Source organism: Rhipicephalus microplus, chromosome X (genome assembly GCF_043290135.1).
Source record: "Rhipicephalus microplus isolate Deutch F79 chromosome X, USDA_Rmic, whole genome shotgun sequence".
Taxonomy (NCBI): Eukaryota; Metazoa; Arthropoda; class Arachnida; order Ixodida; family Ixodidae; genus Rhipicephalus; species Rhipicephalus microplus.
In genome coordinates this window covers 280,120,849-280,139,811 of record NC_134710.1, presented here as the reverse complement: position 1 = coordinate 280,139,811, position 18,963 = coordinate 280,120,849, and the positions used below count along the sequence as shown (strand labels likewise).

The 18,963-nt window shown below is 42.7% G+C and overlaps 1 protein-coding gene across 1 annotated transcript in view; it reads right to left on the bottom strand.

Annotated features, from left to right (window-relative positions):
• Window positions 1-2,767: 2,767 nt before the first annotated feature.
• LOC119168309 (nose resistant to fluoxetine protein 6) overlaps window positions 2,768-18,963 on the bottom strand; it is a 106,715-nt gene continuing 90,519 nt past the window's right edge. Inside the window, exons 11-15 of the mRNA XM_037419712.2 lie at window positions 16,974-17,096; window positions 14,230-14,350; window positions 13,710-13,899; window positions 10,257-10,399; window positions 2,768-3,171 (exon numbers count right to left, since the gene is read on the bottom strand). Of these exons, the coding sequence (XP_037275609.2) occupies window positions 2,872-3,171; window positions 10,257-10,399; window positions 13,710-13,899; window positions 14,230-14,350; window positions 16,974-17,096 (877 nt within the window). The 3' untranslated portion in view covers window positions 2,768-2,871. The remainder of the gene's footprint in view (window positions 3,172-10,256; window positions 10,400-13,709; window positions 13,900-14,229; window positions 14,351-16,973; window positions 17,097-18,963) is intronic.

Sequence of the window (18,963 nt, the reverse complement as noted above, 5' to 3'; positions counted from 1 at the left end):
ATTGCCGGAAATTAGAAACATCTGAATGTGGCGCCATCTCTCGGCAGAAATGGCTGCCTGCCGTAACTTAATGATAAATAGGTGATAAAATTGATAGATCTTTAAAAAGGATACTTATCAAAAACTACTCTGTGTTTCTTGTATCAGTGACGTGCCGGTATATTTTGGTAAAATTGCAGTATCACACAAAAAGTGTGTGGCTTCCCAGACAGCTGAGCACCACCCATAGAAACACATGCGATTCCATTGTTGAGTATTAAACGCTGCAGGTAGCGAGGCGGTTTACAGTGCGACACTGTAACTTTGCCAGACTATTCAAATAGGTCTCTGCTCTATAAAACCGAGTCTCTGCTCTCTAAATAGGTCTCTGCTCTACAAAACTAGCTTTTTTTCATCAGATATGATTTTTTCGACCATTTCTCCTTCAGTTACGGCAGACCACCTCTGTCACCGACGAGAGATGGCACTACGTACAAATATTCCTAAATCCAAGAGTCCTGGTCATGTTTGCCATGTAAAGCCGCTGATGTTATTGTCATGTGTGCCATCAGTGAACTTACACACGCTCAATGCAACCATTGCAACCAAGCACTTCTGTTTTTGTCTTCTACGTAGATACCACTTCATCACTTGATGCATCGATAAGGTGCGTTTAACCTTCGCAGATATTACCTGCAGTAGAAATAGAACAGACATTGTGGCTTTTCATCGTTTTGCCTCTACAGGACTTGGGATGCTAGTCCTAGGAGTGAGCGCCTGTCACACTGCTGTTTCCCAGACTGCCGGATGAACCTTCATCGCCAGCACTTTCAGCTGGAACAGAATTTCAGGCAAGCCAGAGGACACTGGCCCTACTATCAAGCACATCTCGCCTCACCGAAGCCGGTACGTTCCAAGGTGTCCCACGCATAAACGTTCCAACGTGAAGTTATGGATGATTAGGCGGTGTTCTTGAACTATGCAGGCTTGTGGCTTGCGAGTGCATTTAATGTTGGCTTACATATAAATTGGGAAATATATTCTTGTTAATCCAACAAACTGAGGGAAGTGCGCAGCTGGCCTACTAATATATAGAGTTGCTCATGCTCACGACCAAAATTAGAAAATTCTCGTTAACAAGCACCCAGATCTTGAAATTTATTGGTGCACAAAGATATGCGAGCCACCTAATGTGTTCGCAAATAAAATACTCTGCAGTGGCGCAAACCTTATTAGGATACGCACGAAATCGCTTCCTACGCAGGAAATTGGCCTTAGTGAGCATGCCGCCCCGCCGCGGTGGTCTAGTGGCTAAGGTACTCGGCTGCTGATCCGCAGGGCGCGGGTTCGAATCCCGGCTGCGGCGGCAGCATTTCCGATGGAGGCGGAAATGTTGTAGGCCCGTGTGCTCAGATTTGGGTGCACGTTAAAGAACCCCAGGTGGTCTAAATTTCCGGAGCCCTCCACTACGGCGTCTCTCATAATCATAGAGTGGTTTTGGGACGTTAAACCCCACATATCAATCAATCATTAGTGAGCATGCCATCTTATTTCATGCTGTAAAATGTTGTAATAACGCTATCACAGACACACCTATAAGGGGAGTAGTCATGTATAGTACTGATTGCTCTTGAAACAAGGCTGATAGAAACATGAATAGGAAGCTAGTTAAAGCAAGAGCTACTACATCGCAAAACAGAGTAACACTGCTTCAAGGAATGCAGTGATGCCGTAGCCATGCCGCCTTACTCGCTCGTAGCTTCTCGGAATGCTAAGGTTAATTTGTCTCTCAGAATGGATACACATAATAGCCAGAACACGCGGCAAAGAATCGACATGCCTTTATATTTATTAAGTACGGTGCGTGCCATTCTACGGACCCCTGTCCGTCCCGGCCTCGTTCTCATAACGCTGAAGTGCACCTAGACCTACCCTTTTGGTGCCAGACAACTCCAATCTGAATGCACTAGGGAGATTAACTTTCTCGCTAGGTAGACCATGCGTGCGCCGACATTGCCTTCATTTATCCGCCAGTGCATTCCGCTGGCAAACGGCTGTGTGTTAAGCATTCCGAATTGTTCTAAGAGTGTCTGTATCATTTCTTTTTGGTCATTTGCATCCTGTTCTTTATTTTATATGTTTTACAGCATCAGTCAAATTGTAGAAAATATGAAGCCAATGCAAGCGCACAGAATATAAAAAACGCACAATATTATTATTTTCTTTATTTTCAAGAGAAAGTCTCTACTTCCTAATATTCCTTCTAATGGCAAGCCAACCAAGTGTGGTGGGCTAATATAATGTCGATGATCAGCCAAGTTTATGGAATAGTTTCCTTTAGTCTTCAAGGTCTCGGTAGGGTGCTCCGCAACGAAAAGTTAGGATTACTATAAAATGATCATCTGCCAGAAAAGAATACTATTCCCAAAGATATTTATATAAACTTCTTCAGTGGCGCTAGAATGCGAAAAAGTTTTTTAAACGAAGCGTTTCAGTGGCACGTCAAGCCAAATTTCACATTGTTTAGTCATTCTTCTGACAAGGTGCAATTTGAAGAAGCCTGCCCCACGGCGCAGAAGCCACACGAGACCGCGGCTTGCAGGAGACTGTTTATTGCTTTCCCTTAGAAGCGGACGAGACGAGGTTATGGCGAGGGTAAAGTCACTCCAGCGAGCACACACGTGCCTCCGATGTTCACACTCAAAACATGGTACTGATGCAACTCTCCATAGGTTAAAAATGGCTGTTCACGATTTTTGTTGATTTATGCATAAAAAAGACATTCATCTTTGAAATTCTGAGATATTTATTAAAGCCATAACTGAACGGGTCATTTGTACATGATAAGTTCTTGAGCATTTTCGGGTAGCAAATGCACTTCTGAAAACGAAGTCATAGATGGCAGCTAACGAGGCTACTATTGCCCCGATGAAAACCGTCAAATGAAATTTTGGGGCCGACGCCTTTCTTTGCGGTGTCCTTTCCAGCATTGCGGAATGTTGTGCCGATGTGTGGCAGTTTCTCTTCGGAGCCAAAAACGATGGGCAGCTCGTCACCTGCAGCACTGTCGCTCTTCAAGCACCGAGCTCTAAAGAGGAGTTCCACAGTTCTGCATGCTGGCGCCTCGCAGTACACATAGAGCAAGTAGGCTAAAAGGCAGCCCCAAGTGAGCACAACCATAGAGAAGGAAACCTGCCGAAAGAGAGAGAGAACGTCAATAGAATAATGTGAAACCATTGGGATGTGAGGGAGCATGGGGTGACTACGCAATCATTTTAGTTTCTTAGAGCCCCGCCATGGTGGTCAAGTGGCTAAGGTATTCGGCTGCTGACTCGCAGGTTGCGGGGTCGAATCCCGGCTGTGGCGGCTGAATTTCCGATGGAGGCGGAAATGTTGTAGGCCCGTGTGCTCAGATTTGGGCGCACGTCAAAGAACCCCAGGTGGTCGAAATTTCCGGAGCCCTCCACTACGGCGTCTCTCATAATCATATAGTGGTTTTGGGACGTTAAATACCACATATCAATCAATCATTATTAGTTTCTTAGAATTGTAACTGTTCGTTATGAACCGTACAATTGAAATAATTGATATATGAGGTTTAATATCCCAAATCGACCATATATTTATGAGAGATGCCGTAGTGGAGGGCTCCGGAAATTTCGACCAGCTGGGGTTCATTAACGTGCACTCAAGTCTGAGCCAGCGCGCCTACACCATTTTCGCCTCCATCGAAACTGCAGCCGCCGCAGCCGGGATTCAATCCCGCGACCTGCAGGTCAGCAACCGAGCACCTCAGCCACTGTAGACCACCACGGCAGGGCACCGCACAACTTAAGTGTTAGCACTTGTTGGGATATACCAAAACGTCACCAGAATGATAAATATTACAGGTTATTCCTTCACTTCCGGTGCCGTATAATGTTATGATCGTACTTGAACGTGAAAAGTAAATGATCCTGCGATCGTCAAGATTCATTTAGTATTGTGCAGCATGCCTGCCACCAAAGCATGTTATGAGAGCGGCTTCTTATTTCGGTATATTACCAATTAGAACGTAAAGAACATGCGCATAAATATTACGGACATCCGTTTTGAAGATTGTGTGGCAAGAGATGCCATCAGATTTGTTGACTTTCTTTTTTATTCTGGTAGACTGATCATAGGTGACATAGTATGTGCTAACGAAATACAAAATCGATGAAAGCAACTTTTTGTAGTGATGTTATGCTTTACTTTCTTTAGGCCATCAATCAAATACTTCGCTGCCAATTTACTGACCTTCATTCACTATATTGTACAAGAAATTTATCAAACGAGGTAATTGCGACGTCGTTAGCACCTGGATTATTATTGCAAGATGCTAACAAAGCACAGTCACAATATTTCGTGTTATTTAGAGACGCAGCAGTTAGTGGTCAAACATTTTTTTTAATCCGATCTCCTCAAACGCCATCAGTGACTTCATAATTGCTTTTGATGTTCAACTTAACCTGAACCGCAGTATGAGAGTGAGGCTTGCTCTAGTGGCTGACTCTGAAGTAATTTTGTCCACATGTCATGTCTTTTTTTTTTCATCTGCTCATAAACTGTAGCACACGGGCGTTTCTGCGTATTGTTTCTATCGCAATGCTTTCGCAGTCACCGGAAATTGAACCTGGGCCCTCGTACTTAGTAGAGCAACGCATAACTCTCAAGCAACCATAGTTAGTAGTTAGCTTCAAACAATATCGGCCGCTGTCACTAACTTGTTATACACCTTATTTTTTGTGCTTTGCTGCTCGGTACAGTTCCGCATAGCTGGCTTTCATTATTTTCGTTTGCCCTGTGAGCTCGATATCGCGAACAGCACATACCCCGGGACGCGCCTTGGTGGCGTAGTGATTGTAGCATTCGTTTCTCTGCTGAGTTAGGAATTCAGCAGAGCACATGGCAATTCTCGCATACAGCAGCTTCATGTTTAGGGGGCTGTCGCAGAAAAAAGAAAATACTCGTATAGATATCGATAGCTCCATGGTAATGAAAGCTACGCTGTAAAAAAACAGCGCGAAAACGACAAGAGAGAGAAAAAACAGGACATGTCACTGTCCGTTGCTTTTTACTGCTTCTTTGTTTCTTTTTACTGCGGATGTGTACCATCAAGCTCACGTTAACACACTTCTCAATAAACATAAGTGGTGAAAGTTATTTTGGAGTCCACCATTTTGGCGTGCCACAAAGAGATATCGTTGTTTCCATGCAAATATTAAGCCCCAAAGTTTGTTCGTTCTCAATACGACTGCACACGATAAATCAGCATAGAAAGAACAAATACGCTTTCACCTGTTCAATTCTATTTGCGAGACAAAATGTGTTCACTCTCTTTCCTCTTGCTCCCCAAAATTGCTTAAATATATATATATATAATTTCTGGACCGTAAACAAAACGCAGCTGTTCACATATTTGTTCCAATATGTCAAACATGTGTATATATGTTGATATTAAACCGTGGAAGATGAACCCACACACCCGATTTTCTTTTCTTTTTTTACCTTCACTTAAAAGGTTGATGAGAAGAGCTATTTAGTCCAACTAGCGCAGATAAATTACTCGGCAAAATCATCGACATGCGACAACCTAGTTCGCGCTATAGAAGAAACAAAAACAGCATGGTTCCTCTTGAATGGTTCCTTTTGAAGCATGGTTCCTCTTGAAGAGGACTTGAAGATGAAAGCCGTATTCTTGCCCCGCTGCAGTGGTCTAGTAGCTAAGGTACTCGGCTGCTGACCCGCAGGGCGCGGGTTCGAAGCCCGGCTGCGGCGGCTGCATTTCTGATGGAGGCGGAAATGTTGTAGGCCCGTGTACTCAGATTTGGGTGCACGTTAAAGAACCCCAGGTGGTCTAAATTTCCGGAGCCCTTCACTACGGCGTCTCTCATAATCATATAGTGGTTTTGGGACGTTAAACCCCACATATCAATCAAGCCGTATTTTTTTTAAGTTAATAATGCTCATCTCAACCCTTCCTTACCCCATCAGCCGTCTGGAAGCTCTCAGCACCTACAGTGGGTTTGCACTGCTTTCGAAACTGGAGGCACTTGAATCTTGTTGCATCTGATATGGTTTTTGCATTGCCTCCGAGTACGGCCCACCCTTAATCAAGCGGTGATATTGTGTCGTTACGTCATCGTGTCAAATCATGATGATGTAATCTCAGGATGATAATTTTCAGCATCATTCGTGTTGACGACGGCTGCGGTCAATTTTCGCGTCTGACAAGGCATGTAACGCTTTCGCTCCTATACCAAACAAAAAAAAAACTACACTGCAGATGAAGTTACCATAATGTTTCTGCGCAGGCTAACTTTAATGTGGAAACACCATCAGTGAGACAACTGTTGCCTCCGTGGTGCGGAAAAAAACCACAAGTACACCTCGCCATTCTGGGAATTGCGAAAGCCGTCATTGAACAGTGACCTTACAATTGGTGGTATTGTCACCATTAGAGGGACAAGAAAATTGGTCAGAGGACTCACGTTTACAACGATAGGCCGGTTTCAGACGAAAGCTCCACAAGTGCTGTCGTTATTCTGTCTCGCCAAGTGACCATGGAATTCAAAGTGTCCTACAGGACATCAACAGTAGCGTGGCTCACCGCCTTACGTGCCACTATTCATTATATCGCGGAAGTTTAGCCTCAAATATAGGCGTTCTTTTGTGATTGGAGGGCATCTCTTCGCAGCCTGTAATCAGCGTTACGACAAACAATGCACAAGCCGTTAGCGCACGGAACAGAAGTCATTCACCAAGGTTTGTCGCAGGAACGCGAGGTTATATTCCTGTGGCTGTCAGGACATTGTGGCGATGATAATGAGGCTCAGGGATGATGTCACCCGGTCCTCTCACGAGGACGCCCGGACAATCTCGTCGAGAAGAAACACTGCAAGAAGCCTTGGCTCGTTTGCTGACGAAATGCCGCAAACGTGGTTGAGTGACCCTATAGTGTCGCGACATGAAGAGCATTGCGTCAGGGGGTGCGATGACTGTGCAGCGACCATGTGTTATTGACTGATGCCCTAGTGGGCATCGCCATGTGTAATATTGGTGCTTCAATCAGGGAGGGGGAGCCCGACAGGGCTTAAAACAACGTTTCAAAGTGTTGGACGCTACTTTAAACCATGGTTTAATGTTTCATCTACCACGCTCGTAGTTTGCAGAATTCTAACCCTTTCATGATTTAAATGGTTGTAAATAGTGCCAGTAAAACTGTTTGTTTTTTCGTTTCCCCAACTTGTAAGCATTGTTTCCTCTACCCAAAGTTACGCCACGTTACCACAAGAGTCCGGGTCCAATGCAACCTTAAAGTCTCGGCAACCAACATCTGAGCGGGCATGCGTCGGGTAGACCCGGTTCGCACAACGCCAAGCTCCTGATGCCATGGTGGTCGTTTCGCTACCTTCAGATATACCGAATTGGCCTGACGTGGCTTCAATAAATGATGAAGGCATATGACTGGTGCAAACATGATAATCATGACATGCGTGTCATGTAAGAATATGACTACATGCCACACCTATGATGCGCTCGCGGTCGTTCCGCTAGCTTTGCGTAACGCTAATTTGGTATTACATGATGTGAATAAACGACGAGGGTAATTGACACGTCGAAACAAGATAATCATGACATGCGTGTCATAGAAAACACGACTATATGCTACACTTAAGGTGCACTTGGGACAGCTTCTCTAGCTTCACATACCCTAAATTTGGTATCACACTGCGCCAATGAACGACGAACAAAAATGCTAGGTGCAAACAAGACAATAATCACATGAAAGTAATGTGAGACTTTTTTTTCTGAAAGAGCCAAGTGCAGAAACCGAAACTAGGCAAAATTTCAGTAGAACGTAAAGCATGCCTCTGTACTTTTCATGATTGATTTGTGGGGTTTAACGTCCCAAAACCACGATTTGATTATGAGAGACGGCGTAGTGTAGGGCTCCGAAAATTTTGACCACCTGGGGTTCTTTAATGTGCACCCAAATCTGAGTACACGGGCCTACAACATTTCCGCCTCCATCGGAAATGCAGCCGCCACAGCCGGGACTTGATCCCGCGACCTGCAGGTCAGCAGCCGAGTATCTTAGCCACTTGACCACCATGGCGGGGCGCCTATGTACCTTCCATTTCTAGAAAAGCTATAATCAAAATGGTGCACTACTTTATTGTAACAAGAGCTAGAAAATGTAGTTTCCAATGAAAAGTGAGCCAAATCGAAGTGAGTCTCAATCATTAAGCCAGTACAGTGCCAGCAAACATGTTCAAAACAACCAACCTGGCCCTACTCAAAATGTTTCATTTGTGTCTTAGTTGATTTGTTATCGTGTGTATGTCCCACAATTAGGTTTTCTAGCTCGAGTTGGCACTCACTGAAGGACATAATGCTTAGTGACTAAACTCAATTGTAAAGAGGAAGAGGCTGACTTGCCTACTTTTTTTTGCATTTTAGCGATTCTTTTCAACTTTATCGCAACATTATCTTGTCCCCAGTTCACTCCAGCATGGTATATTTGAAAAAAAAACTATAGGCACGAAAGAAAGATATATTTTTCTCAAAGAAGAAGTGGTCAGAAACGGCACGGCATAAAACTAACTGGAATACTTTTCAAAGACTTCAATTGATGCCAGGAACAAGAAAATCTGATGACAGTCTAGAACATGTCCCTTTTGCCAGGAAAGACCACTCGCTCTCCAAGTCTAGTATTTGCCATTATGACCATGCGTCGAAGCACGGCAGCGGTAGAAGCAAAAATATGATGCAAACTGTATCGCAAAGTATTGCAATACCGCCTATTCAAACCGTTTTACGCTCTTTTCACGACCTAATGCATGTCCAAATAAATTCTTTCTCTCTATATGAGCAAAATACAAAATTTACTTTACAATACTGACAACATTTGGCTATGTAGATTTAAACACAATATATATTTGTGGTTTTTAGAGGAGAGGAACATACCGGTAAAAAGTTGTTTGAGCAGGCCCAACCATATTGTCAGTAGAAAATACTCTGTTTTTCTCAGTTTCTTTTAGAGTGAATTCGGCTTTTTTAGGAAAAAAAGGCCTCATATCCGGCATAATTTACGTCCGCCTCGTAACGTTGCGCCTATTTTAATGTGACAGTTCATCTTCCTCATTCTTGCTTCGCATATCACCGATTCCCATTGTACGTGGGATCTACCAAGTGTTTTAATGTATGCTGTGTTCACTGATCGGTGGTGGGCGTAAAATGAACAGACGCACATGTACCCAGCTTTCTTCAATGACCTCATACCTTCCTCCCAATGCAGGGTAGCAAACCGGACGGGCATCAGGTGAACCTTCATACTCTTTTTTCCTTCCTTCTGCCTCCTCTTCGACAGAGCCTACTCTGGTACAATTGGAAATATATATCTAGAACATTTTAAACAAACCCATTGTTTTAGCCAAAATGACTTGAATTCGGAAACATAAAGTCACGCTGACGTCTGAACTGTGTAGTAATACCTGTGCTTAAGTTTCTGAGCGCGATCTGAAATTAGGAGTAATAAACATTGTTTTTAGTAGTAATTGACATGTTTCTACCATGAGAACATGTACACAGGTGTGAAATCAATCAGCAACGTGACGTGAAACATTTTTAGTAAATTTTATTTTTCTCCAGCGCTATGCTTTATTATGATTGAAGAAGGAAAACAGAAGAAAGCCTATTGTTGGGGGGAAAGGGTCTAACATTATACATCTTGACAAGTACCTAGCAGCTGGCCTTCCATATTCCATTCTGACAAACTTAGTTGTTCGCACTTAACCTAGTATGAGCTCCTTCTCATGTCTAAGTACACTAGTAATTCAGTTCGTTGTGCGGAGCTTGAGACTAATGTGCATGGTTATTTCGATACTTCGACTTTGGTTCTGTCCGGACATATTTTCTTATCTCAGTTTTTCATCGTTGCAGTGGTCTTAGAACTTTGCGTTGTTTCTTTGCTTATGTCGCAGTTCATGAGCTGGGCGGAAATGCGCCACAATAAATGGTAAGTTCACTATTGCGCGTTGATTCCACAGTTTTATGTAGCGCATTCATAGGCTTGACTAATAATTGTGTTTTCCAGCAATAATTCTTTTTTCATCTACCTGCTCCAAGTTGTGTTTTTAGTATAGTGTATTTGTTGATTTGTTTTTTGCTCTGCCATAACATTGTAAACGCCTTGAAGTTAGTCTATCGAGCATTAACGCCCCTGCAAAAGAACAAAAAAAAAAAACACTCACGATAAAGAAGTGCGAGAAGAACATCCTTTCTCTTGAAATGTGCAGAGTAAACTGCATGAATGGCATGTGGACGACGTACATAGCGAAGGCCAGCCTGCTGAGTGGACGAAGGGCTCGCCAACTCAGAGACGATGCGACAAAGCCTGTGTGAATAAATAAAGAGAAAAATTGTATAGCAATACTAATTTTTAATTAGGACTAATTTAAGCAGTGCCATCAGTGGCAGATGGTATTTTGCTCACATTCATACCAAAACATGCTTCTATAGAAATTCACCTTTTTAGTTCTTTGGAAAACGGTCTATCAAAATGTCCCTTTTCTAAACTTGATTTTTTTATTATCGAAGAAAACTTTGAGATGTGCGCAGATGTTTTCCTGAGGCATACACTCTGTAATAACAATCATGACACGCACTACGTTCTTTAGCCTTGTGCAGCAGTGTGATAGTAGCATCGAATTGTTTTTACATGTGCCTCGCATGTATGAGATACTCAATTTGAGTTATTTATAAAGAAAACCAGCCAGTTTTCTTTAATCTTAAGCGAGTATTTTTGCCTTGAGCTCATCTTCTTCTTCTGTGCGGCAGCAGAGCTCCGCTACTGCTGCCGCACAGGAATACGAGTGAGGGAAAAAACGCCTGCTGAGTACAAGCTGCTTTTTTTAGATATAAACAATACTTGTCAGTGTCCGGAGTAGTCAGCCTTGAAGTTTTCCTTTTTAGATGTGACACGCTACATTAATTTCATAAAATATAACGTGCCACTTTCAAAATTGTGCATCTTGTTCATAGTGTTGGTGTTATCATATGTATGGCAGATATTGAGGTCACTAAAGTTTATGTATGAAATTTCACACATTTTCTAATCTTGTACATGAGCGAGAATTTTGTCAGAATATGCTCCCTTTGATGAAACAGTACGTGTTCTATTTGAAAGCGATTCACGCTGCTTTTTGTTCGTATATGCAGCAGATCTTCGGTGATACAATAATAGCTCCGAGGAGTCTTGTGGTGATGCGAATGTTTCTCTGGTCCCGGCCATGACACATTAGCCATCAATATAATCGAGTATACTTCATTAGATTGATTAGGGTGAAAATCGCTTCGTAGCAACCCTATAGGGTTGCTACGAAGCGATTTTCACCCCGCGACGTTTTAAACGTACGAACTAATTTTGCGCAAGCACAAACAAGTGCTGCCCGCGTGTTCGTGAAAAACATGGCAATCGCTTGGGCATGCGCGCCACACCGTGCCGTAGCCTCCGAGATTGTGCGCGCCAATCTTGGAGACTGAATTGCGCATTTGTGTGCCTTCGCGTTTACATTACAATTTGCACTAGCCCTTCGTTTTTCTTCTCCTTTTTTTGCTGCGTTTAAACTCGTAATAGCGTCATTGAACTGAGTATACACGTCCTTGTCAAGTAAATGCAAGTTGTGGCCTCGCAATTGGAAAGCATAGAATAGGAATGGGATGGTCTTCACCAAGGAGTGAGGCTTCGCAAAATCGACAACACGGTTGTTGGCGGCGTGCATGCCTGCCAGCTCTCTGATTTGCATTGGTGAAAGCCTTACGAATGCGGGCATGGACGTAAATATCCAGAAATTATCTCAAACACCATGGTGACAACAATATTGCAACAACAAGGACAGTGGCTCTATAATTCGCTGGCCTTCATATATTGCTTTCAAAGCGCTTCTTAAGGCAATTTTACGCTGCAATCTGAAGTCACTCGTAAAACCGTACCTAAAATTATGCATGAGCTACAGGTAGGGGTGGGACTCAGCACACCCGGTTGGTTCATTACACGCGCGCGCATGTACCGTATACTTACAAAGCCAACTATGACTGTTGAAGTCTAAAAACTTTACTGGCATTCATTCTGAGCTGTTTGATGTTGCGATGTCCTTGAGAAATGATAAATGAAAATGTGCCCCAGCTCTCTTCTGTCGCACACTATTTTTCTTGCTTTCTGGTGATACGTATTTAGAATCGTACAATTATATTGGTCATCATACGAGGCTCGTATCATAGAGGTTTTACTGTATGCGCAGGATCCCCCCGTTATCTCAAGAACAGTACATGTATAAGTACATGTACTTTTGCGGATATCTGTCGGTGTGATGGTTTGGCATACAGCAACGCAGGGTTCCCTGTCAAGGCATGGCAAAAGTCTGTCGCAACGCTCCCTTTGTCTGTTATGTGAATAAATGGATGCTGACGTTGGGCCAACCCCCTGCCGAGTCCCTTCTCTATTATGGGAATATATATGGCCGACTTTGCGCCTTTCCGGAAACTTAGGTGACTTCGAGGGGCGGCCACTGGCTGCGCCCACCTTGCCCCCCTCGTGTGTATGCCTATGATAATGTCACATGCGTACTTACTGCAAATGGAATGGCTGATGCGTACACGCATGCCAAAGCTACGCTTAAGGCTAAAAAAACATTCAAAACTGACTGCGCTAAAGAGCTCGTTTCGCAAAACGTTTGGTGTATAGAGGTGTCGGTGGCGTTGTTATCTTTGTTATCAGTGAGAAAGGGATGCTGTCGGGAACAGAAATTCGAGGTATAGCGGGAAGTGAAGCTACGAGCTGGAGGAAAGGTTTGCATTTTGTCTTGCATTGTGGAACAGTTTCAGCTTCCTCCGGGAAAAAAAAAAAAGGAGACTACAGTGCGAATGAGTTCTTCTGGTTTCCACAAAACTCATTTGCATTACTTGTGTCCATGTGGTTCGAGTTGTCCACTGATTCACCCTCACACTGTCAATGACTAGCTTCGTGCTTAGCTCAATTAAAAAGACGACTACCCCAGATAGGCATTGGTTCCGGGTTTGAACCCTGGACCAGGACCAATTTTTCTGCTACTAAGAGGCTTTTCTTTCGGAGAAATGCGTACGAATTTTCTTGTGGCTTCGAGTTACAAGCGGATGGCTGTCTTCGTTCTCTTTTCTAACCCTTCCGCCACGCTGTGGGCTTCCGCAGAACTCATTTGCATTACTGGCTTTCACTGAGAAGCGAAGGCAGGCTTGCGAGTGGGAAGGTAGTAGCGTGTGTGTGCGCGCGTGCGTGCTGATATCACTTTCAGCACCTAAAGGCGAGGCTTAGAGGTCCCCTAGTTTTTCATCGGTTCGTGAGGTTTTGTGCAATGCCACTTTTGTGATAAAAACCCACTGGCTTGGCCTTCGAATAACACTGCTAAAGGTTCAACAAAGTAATAATGGCTCGCAACTACAATTGTAGATATATGTGACAGGATGCTTACGGTGTTTCACGGTATTTTCGACCATCGCAGAGAGTCATCCGATTTATTTGGTTGCGAAAAGCGGATATCTTTATATTTTACTTCAGATAGTCTTTAAAATGTCGGATATCAGTGTGTGCAAAGGCAACGATAATGTGGTAACGCTGTGCTTAACATTCTTGAATTTTGTGTGACAAAAATAGTGAAGGTAGTTCGCACCTCCTCGTCCCGTGGCGCAAGCGAGAGTGACCCAGGTGAGAAACACGGACCACAGGATTCGGTCAAAGAACGCCGTGCATAGCTTGCCGAACTCGGTAGTCGGAGCACTGGTTCGGTACCAGGGTCCCTTTATGCAAATGCAGCACAAGCCACTGGCAATAGCGAAACACCATGCCACCTTCTGCAAAGCCTGAAATGAAGTTCTCATAAACGAGTGATTCAATAGTTTGAGCAAATCGGCATGTCGTGGCATGATTTATTTCTAATTTGACACATCATTCGATCGGTATATTTAACATATAGAACAACGTAAGCCGTAGGGCCAGGTGTTTTGTGAAGGTATTCTGGTTTATGAATGTGTTTCTCTTTTTGCATTCTTCCAGCCAAATAGCTGGGTGTCTTAGTTACGGTCAATTTAGTACTACTTTGTGAAAGGCGACAACAGAGGCCAATGAGATCCAATAAAACAACATGTGCCTTTTGGTTGGGAACCTAGAAACAAAGGCGAGACAGTACTAACCTCAGGTATTTTCTTTTCTTTGTACATCGCTGCAACGAAGTATGTTAAGCACCCACTGAAGCAGCACACGGCATGGTAGTATGGGTAGAAAAAGTAATAGGAGCGGGTCCTCAAAAAAGTCCTGCAGAAAGAAAAGCGCATCCATGCATTAAACGATGTTCTGTATTGTAACAATTTCTTATAGTATTGATAATTGAAAAGGGGGTGAAATTAGACAAGAAAATAATATTTTCAATTGAATCCACGCGTCAGAATTTCCTTGTGTGCGCTGTCTGAGCGCATTAGTTCCGTATGTTTATGTGTTACATGAAAGCTACTCCCCTTAAATCTTGCCCCAAGAGCTTTTAAAGATCCTTTGTATAAGACACTACTAAAATATACGCACACTGCAGTGTGTATAAAATAGGGGCCTCCTGGTAAGCATGAAAAACGAGCGTAAACTTGCAATGATTCCATGTGGTTCAAGCTGCTACATTTTAAAGAAATATACATGCATTGACTGATCTTGTAGTATCGCATATGAAATCTGTGTCACTGAACTCGAGACGTCAAGGGAAGTCGCAAGCATTAACATCCTTGTCAAGCGGGCTATTTAAGTGTACTTATGGGAAGCGTACTTCGAATAAATGACACAAGTTAATGGAGAGTACACTTAACTAAACGAAATTCCAATATATCTGCTCTACATTTACACAATAATTGATATGAACAACTTCTCGTATACTTTCTTTAGCATTATTGACTGTTAGCTCTTACTATATTGTGTCAAACAAAGAAAAACTGAGCCCTGGTTATTTTAATTTTTTTTCGTCATTCACAGCGAGGATCGAGCTTCGGCAGACTTGATGCCTTCAGATAGTATGGGAATGATCATTGGTCAGTTGCCGGTGCGTAAAAAGATCACTGGCAACGTGATGCCACAAGGGAGAAAAAGAGCCTTCCGTACTCGCTACCATGGCAGCGATCAGCACAGATTAACATCTCCCATGTTGAAATTCACAGATATACCCAGTGAAATAACGGAAGGATAACCACCAACGTAGCTCAGTGGCAGAGCATCGAACGCGTAGGTTGTAGGTTTGGTCCTTGCCGATGGCAAGTTACCGTTTCATACACTTTACTCTCCTTACACTTACATCACAATTACTAAAAATAACATCCCCTGCACTTCTCTTGTTTTTTTTGTCTGTTAGTGCTGAACAACAGGAAGTTCTATATTAATTATTACTAGGAAAATTGAATTGCTGCACAAACTTGAAGAAAAAAACAAGGGAGACAGGAAAGAGCGCAGACTACCAACTGTTTTTTCTTCAAGTTTGTGCAGCAATTCAATTTTTCAAGTATGAACCAACTAGTCTGCAAAAAAGTATTGCTTCATTATTACTAGTTTCTGACGAGGACAGTATATGAAATCATTCTTGTACCATGGCTTGCGTCCATACTAAATTTCCCAAGAAGTACACATTTTTCCAAAGGCCCCCAGAGCGCGGCCTCGAAAACCTGTAGTATTGTAAGGAATTGTTATTTTAACCTACATTATGAAATATTCCGTGGTTAAAACAATTTTTTTTCACATTATCTTCATGAAATTTTTGAACACTTCCTTCAGCGAGCACCAATATGATGTTTTTTTTTCTTATTTTAATGAAAACCGGAACAACAATTGCACTGTATACGTTTCGAAAGGTTCTGCTTATGCGGTGGGTGAATTTGTTAGTGGTACATACGGCGTTGTTTTTAACACATAGCGTAGTAGTGTAACCTCTCTTTAGGTCACGGAAAAGAAGATTAAGAAAGAAAATATAGGAAAGATACAATACACAACAGTATTCGATCAACTCATAAGCACCTCGTGTGATCACCTGACAAGTCGCCGAATCTTGACATGCACCGTGGTCCATGAGCACTACCGAAAAATCTATGTATATCAGTTTGATACACAAAGAATACACAAATTTTAGCCCGTAAATGACAGCCAATCTTAGCGACGAGTGACTTCATTTGTTCGGCCACTGCCCTACATTATAAGCTTTACCACATGCTCAGTCGAAGAGCTCTGGAACAATGCACGTGAGAAATGAGTGTATTCTACACTGCAGCTGCCCAGGAGCAATAAAAAGGAAGGAAACCTTGTCCCGGTTACAAGAGTGAGGTAATTTGTTCCAAGTGATTCTAAAAGTGATATGTCTATACTAATTTTGCACTTTATTTATTTTGTTGCTTTATTTGATATACATACATAAATACACAAGTACAAAGAGAAAACAGGGAGCTATATATGATCTGCTACCTATAGGGGGGCACAACGTCTGCTTATAATTAATCAAAACAGTAAATACAAATATGTTGTAATGGGAGACGAGAGTAAGCAGCATGTCCATTAGTGGCCGCGCTTCCTTCTTTGCTTCTGGCAGCTTGTCTTCGTCGACCATCACACGGTTATTAACGTGCACCGAAAGTGGCTTACGTAATCGCTTTGGTGTTGTGCACCCACCTCAAAATATGGTTACTTAAAATTGAATCCGCAAGCGTCCGCTGCGCGGCAGAGTACTTTACTCCAAGTGATCCACCATAGGTTGTTCCTTTCGGCGCCCACCTGTACTCTATTATGATGCCACACTCATGTGAGCGTAAGCTAATGAAGATCGCATGTAACTGAAACAGGTCTCAACCGAAGGCAGGTATACACTGTAGCGCCGCTGTTGAGAGCCCAAACGATAGAACAGCAACAAGTATTTACTTACAATGGCACTTCAGTGAGAGGCACGACGAAAGGCGTCATTTCATTTCCAGCCACTTGCCACGTCGCCACAGAGCAGCCCACCAAGGAGAGGAGGGAAAATACGACCACGGCAAGCCTGGGTTTACTGCACGGACGGACATTAAAAGTGGGATGAGAAATTTCCAACCATTTCGAGAAAGAGACTCCTGTGACTTAAGTGTTTTGAGTACAGTGGCTCTGAAATTTGTCATTATCTAGTAAACTCACGCCATCTACAGCATCATCAAATGTTCGAAAAATACAAGAGAACTAGCCCAATCATCACTCATTAGTACTGAAACCAAACATTTTGCTATTACTTCAGTGAAAGAACGAGTGCGTTTTTTTTTCAAAAAAGACGTTCTTGGGGAACAACACTTATAGCGGCGCTAAAAGAAACAATTTGGCTTAGATGAATAAACTGCATTGTGAGAAATTTATTGCCATGTGTTCCACTCTCATAAGTTCATTATTGGCTGAGAAAACTGAGCTTGAAATTTCATTAGGTTTCAGGCTGAAATCTCTGCTCTTGCGTCAGAAATTTCAAAATGTATTTTTCCTATTGCCTAAATGACATTTTCTGAAACTTTGTTGCTAGATCTACGGCACCCACATATAAGAATATACATTACTTTTATCAGTGGAAAGAAACGTATGACCCAATAGGCGCCTTCAAAATCTATGACGTCCCGTTGCTTAGTGCAGAATTCTCAAGGTTGCGTCTCCACCCACATTCTCTTTTCCCGCATTTTCTCGCTCACCAAGTGCCGTGTCACGGTAAGAGTCGTATTTTCGGGATGGTTAAATGGTGTTCTTCTATTACGCGAAAACGTGCTTGGCTCTTTAGCGTCCCTTTATTATAGTCGTTTTATCGTGCCTCGTCACAAGTATACGCTCATCACATAGCAATCGCAAAAGCATCATACTATTCTTTTAAACTCCCTCCTTCCTTTCCTCAAAGTACGGTAGCATACCAGTTATACTAAACTAGTTATAATCTATGTCTTCGCACCATTTCCTTTCTACCTCCTGTTTTCCCTCCTTTCTAAGTTGCCCGTGGAACAAGTCAAAGTAAACTGTCCCCGAAATCTTCCAATTTACTGATCTACGAATGCTTAAACGAACGTAACTAGCCCACACACGGTGCCGCATCCTGAATCTGGTAGGATATAAACGATATTGCTTTATTTAAAAGCTATGTGACGCCTTTTAAATACTGACATGTTTTAACATTGAGCGGCTTAATTCACCACTTTCTGTACAGTAAATTACGTCGTAATATGAGACTACTTCGTACAACTCATAAATATGTTCTTTCTTGTTTGCTGTGACGTACCTTAACTTCGAGATGAATTATGCCAAATTATAAATTTTGTGTCTCTATTCTAAGTGCTCAGTCTACCAGCAACATTTATCAATGTAGGGGCGTGCGAAGTTAGTAAAAAACAAATCCATTGTACTTCCCTGGAAGATGAAGTGGTAAGTGACTGATATGTGGGGTTTAACGCCTCGAAATCACCATATAATTATCAGAGAAGCCGTAGTGGGGGGCTACGGCAATGTCGACCAACTGGGGTTTTTAACGTGCACCCAAATCTGAGCACACAGGCCTACAATATTATCGCCTCAGGTGAAGTGGTATTAAAAAACATGTGAGGATCACACCAGCTACGATAGTCACCCGAAACGGGAAAATGATTTGGCTTTGGTATAGCGTTGTGGCACTTTCTCTGCGCTCATTCAAACCATAATTGTGAGTCCTATTATCGCCATTGGCTTTTGAAAATAAAAAGAAACAAAGAATATAAATTATGCGAGGACATGTTCAAAGAAGGTCTTCCCAAGACATAGTTATCTCGGCTGGGGGCTTGAAATCTTCAACAAACAAAATTGTTTCGTGCATTTTGAATGCAGTACATTAAGTATTGTATAGTAACTAAACATATGATGCGGTGCACTCTTCTCTGGTGACT